General features: G+C 51.2%; 1 protein-coding gene across 1 annotated transcript; it reads right to left on the bottom strand.

The window, feature by feature from the left end:
* Positions 1–1876: 1876 nt before the first annotated feature.
* On the bottom strand, positions 1877–2836 carry LOC136995962 (olfactory receptor 14A16-like). The gene has a single exon (XM_067316958.1). It carries the CDS (start codon positions 2834–2836, stop codon positions 1877–1879), a length of 960 nt encoding a protein of 319 aa, XP_067173059.1.
* Positions 2837–3619: the final 783 nt, after the last annotated feature.

Here is a 3619-nt window from a genome sequence, read left to right as displayed (position 1 = left end):
CTCAACAGAAGTGTCTGTTTCTGGATCAATCACAGCAGCTCCCACTCTGCCAAGGGAGAGAAGTAGGGCAGTGAAGGCAGGGGCTGACCCAACCCTTTGCAGACACCTCTGTCCCAATGAGATGGACCCTGTCCTCATGCCAGTTTACCATCTTCCCTCTTTCTCCAGGCACTGTAGTGGCACTGGGAAGTGACTAGCTCTGAGGTGCACATCCTGCAGCAGATTACACCCACCTGTCTTGTGGAAAGGCTGTGAACATGTAAACACTGATTTTCTCCAGAAAAGGGGCTGCAGTGGAGGGGTCTGTTTCTGTATTTCTTTAGTTTTCGGATGCCTCCATCACACCCTGGGAGCATTCTTTGACAGCATAGAAATCTTTGGCATTTCAGTTGCTCTCAGCATGAGCACTTGTGCACCCCAAGAGGAAAAAGGGCTCACGGAGACTTTGTACGGAGTCAGGGGATCTGGTCTGTCCATGAGTCTTGCCCCTCTCTGCCCTGTGTTCGCAACTCTCCCAGCTAAAGGACAATCACACTCACAAATTACTTTAAGAAAGAAAGGGGATGGACCTGAGAGTGGAGGGCTTCAGTTTCAAAGTGAAGCTTTCCAAATTCTTCTCTCTCAGCCCACATATGGAGAGAGTGCCATGGAGAGCTCTTCGGAGCATGTGACGATGTTTCTGACTCACATGACCAGCACAAGGACTCTCAGCTATCACACATACGTTATGGGAGAGCTGTGGTCTTCTGGAGGGCAGCTTGCTCTGAACATTGTCTTGCATGAAAGGTCGGCAATTTCAAGCCCAGTTCCACTTCCTTCCATCTCTCCCAATCCCTCCTCTGATCTCATTGGCCATTCCCACACCCCCTCCCCTCTTCTGCCGCAGGGCCCCGAGCTGATGGTGCTGCTCTGCAGAGCGAGCGGGCTGTGGGGCCACAGGGCCACGGGGTCCCTCTGCACTGGCCATGCTGGTCAGGGTGGGAAGCAGACCCAGCCAAATGGGGATCATGGCCTCTAATCCGTCAAGGGACTGTGGATGTGGTGGCTGCTTGGAGGGACTATGGAGCATTTCCAAGAGTACTAGTTGTGTCCAGGTGTGCCTCTACATCTTGCCCCTGGTATCACACTGACAACATGAATCGCTCTCCAGTCTCCCTTCCCCATGACACATGGGTCCCCACTGCCTCTGCTGGGATGGCAGAGTCCTCCTTTGACCACGGATACCTGGGTTTAGCACTTTACCCTTAGTTGACTCCACCTTGGAGGACCTCTCCCTTTGTGAGGCTCCACTCACTGCCCACCCCAGGCACACACTGTCCCAGGAGATTCCCGGAGCTCTCCTGGCACCTCCGGCTTCCCCTCCAGAAGGAAGGGCATCTGACACTGTGCTTTAACATGTGGAGCAGCCCTAGGTTTGTACATCATCACTGACAATTCATCATCTCCACTGCTACTGGACAGCGATGGGCGAGTCCTAAATCCAGCCCTTGTTCTCTAAGAGATCATTACATGATTAGAAGCTTTTTGCTTCTAAACCCATGGACAACTCTGCCCAGCAGGCCCTTTTGACATGCAGTTCCTTAGGCCTATTCTTGACACCAGCTTTGGAAGAAAAGCCCAGCCTTCAGGCCCTGCACTGGGTAGAAGCTACTTTATTACAGAGATACTGTGGGAGAGTCAGCTCTGATGCAGTGTTAGACATGACTTTATGTGGGTACCAGGTGAGACAGAGCAGTCTCAGGAAAAGTGGAATGAATCCAAGCATTTGTGTAGCAACATGATAACAAATAATAATAATAACAATAGCAATAATAACAGTAACATTAAAAATAAAGTGAACAAACAAAGGTCAGGGATGGTTGGGATACACGGGGATTCAACTGTGGAGAGAAAAGGCAATTTTATCACTGCTGAAAAATGTCCATGAAATCACTTTCCTCAGGGCATCTTTGAGCTCCTTGTTCCTCATGCTGTAGATGAGAGGGTTCACTGTTGGAGGCACCACTGCGTACAGAACAGTCACCACGAGATCCAGAGCAGGGGAGGAGAGGGAGGGGGGTTTCAGGTAAGCAAAAAACGCGGTGCTGACAAACAGGGAGACCACGACCAGGTGAGGCAGGCACATGGAAAAGGCTTTGTGCCGGCCCTGCTCAGAGGGGATCCTCAGCACGACTGTGAAGATCTGCACATAGGTCAGCACAATGAAAACAAAACACCCAAACATTAAAGAGGCTGTAACCACAATAAGCCCAATTTCCCTGAGGTAGGAGTCTGAGCAGGAGAGCTTGAGGATCTGGGGAACTTCACAGAAGAACTGGTCAATGACATTGCCTTGGCAGAGTGGTATTGAAAATGTATTAGCAGCGTGCAGGAGACCACTGAGAAAACCACTGGCCCAGGCAGCTACTGCGATTTTGACACAAGCTCTGGTGTCCATGATGGTCCCGTAGTGCAGGGGTTTGCAGATGGCAACATAACGGTCATAGGCCATGACAGTGAGAAGAGAATACTCTCCTCCAAACAAGAAGAAAATGAGGAAGACCTGTGCAGCACATCCTGAATAGGAAATGGCCCTGGTGTTCCAGAGGGAATTGGCCATGGATTTGGGGACAGTGGTGGAGACAGTGCCAAGGTCGAGGAGGGAGAGGTTGAGGAGGAAGAAGTACATGGGGGTGCGGAGGTGGTGGTCGCAGGCTACGGCTGTGATGATGAGGCCGTTGCCCAGGAGGGCAGCCAGGTAGATGCCCAGGAAGAGCGAAAAGTGCAACAGCTGCAGCTCCCGCTTGTCTGTGAAGGCCAGGAGGAGGAACTCGTTGAGGGTGCTGCTGTTGGACATTTTGGTATCTTTGGGCATGGGGGACTGTCCAAAGAGGAAAAGACATTGACAAGTTAGGAGAGACTTTTCAGGCAACCCCCCCCCCCACAAATCTTCCAGCTATCATGCAACCCCCCACATTGCCTCTCCCGTTACTGAGAGGATCTTTGTGCAACTCCCTTGCTTGAGCTTCACTTTGCAGTGGCTGAGTGTGGTGCTGTGAGGAGAAGGGGCCTCTGCCCGTGGGCTCCAGAGGCGTCCGTCCTGCTGTACACTAGTGGGAACGAGGGAGTGGGGGTGACTAGCTCATACAGTCACAAGTTCTGTCAGGTGAAATCCACTGGGCATGTGGAAGGGCTTTTCAGCATCTGCACCACCACTTCTAAAGAATGAGGGTTGAGGAACAGAGTTTTAGAGATTTTTAAAGGGTGTTTTTTTTCTATTAGATGTCCTTGTTACCCCTGTGGAGTGTTCCTGGAAGGCAGAAATCCTTGGCATTTCTACTTAGTCCTGACAAAAATGTATTCCCTGTCACTTGGTGCAGAGTGAGCACAGCTTGTCTGTCTATTAGCCTGGTTCTCCCCTTCTAGCCAAGGACACACTGGGCTCTTTTCAGATGCCCATATACAGTTTCCCAACACCATTTCCATACTCTCAGCATCTCTTCAGATTCCTCACGGGTCTCTTGGACATCACAGAGATGCTATGAGGCAGCAGTGCCCTTCTGGAGGGCAGCTCAAAGTCTGCCAGGACATGACAGGGAAACAGTCCAAGGACATTCAGGACTGAAGATGGGCTCTCCTT

Source organism: Apteryx mantelli, unplaced genomic scaffold, assembly GCF_036417845.1.
Source record: "Apteryx mantelli isolate bAptMan1 unplaced genomic scaffold, bAptMan1.hap1 HAP1_SCAFFOLD_20, whole genome shotgun sequence".
Classification (NCBI taxonomy): Eukaryota; Metazoa; Chordata; class Aves; order Apterygiformes; family Apterygidae; genus Apteryx; species Apteryx mantelli.
Note: the sequence above shows the minus strand (reverse complement) of the source record. Positions and strands in the feature narration are given on the sequence as shown.

Bases quoted from the DNA above. Each gene is read 5' to 3' on its own strand.
- LOC136995962 (XM_067316958.1), bottom strand. From the start codon at position 2,836: ATGTCCAACAGCAGCACCCTCAACGAGTTCCTCCTCCTGGCCTTCACA.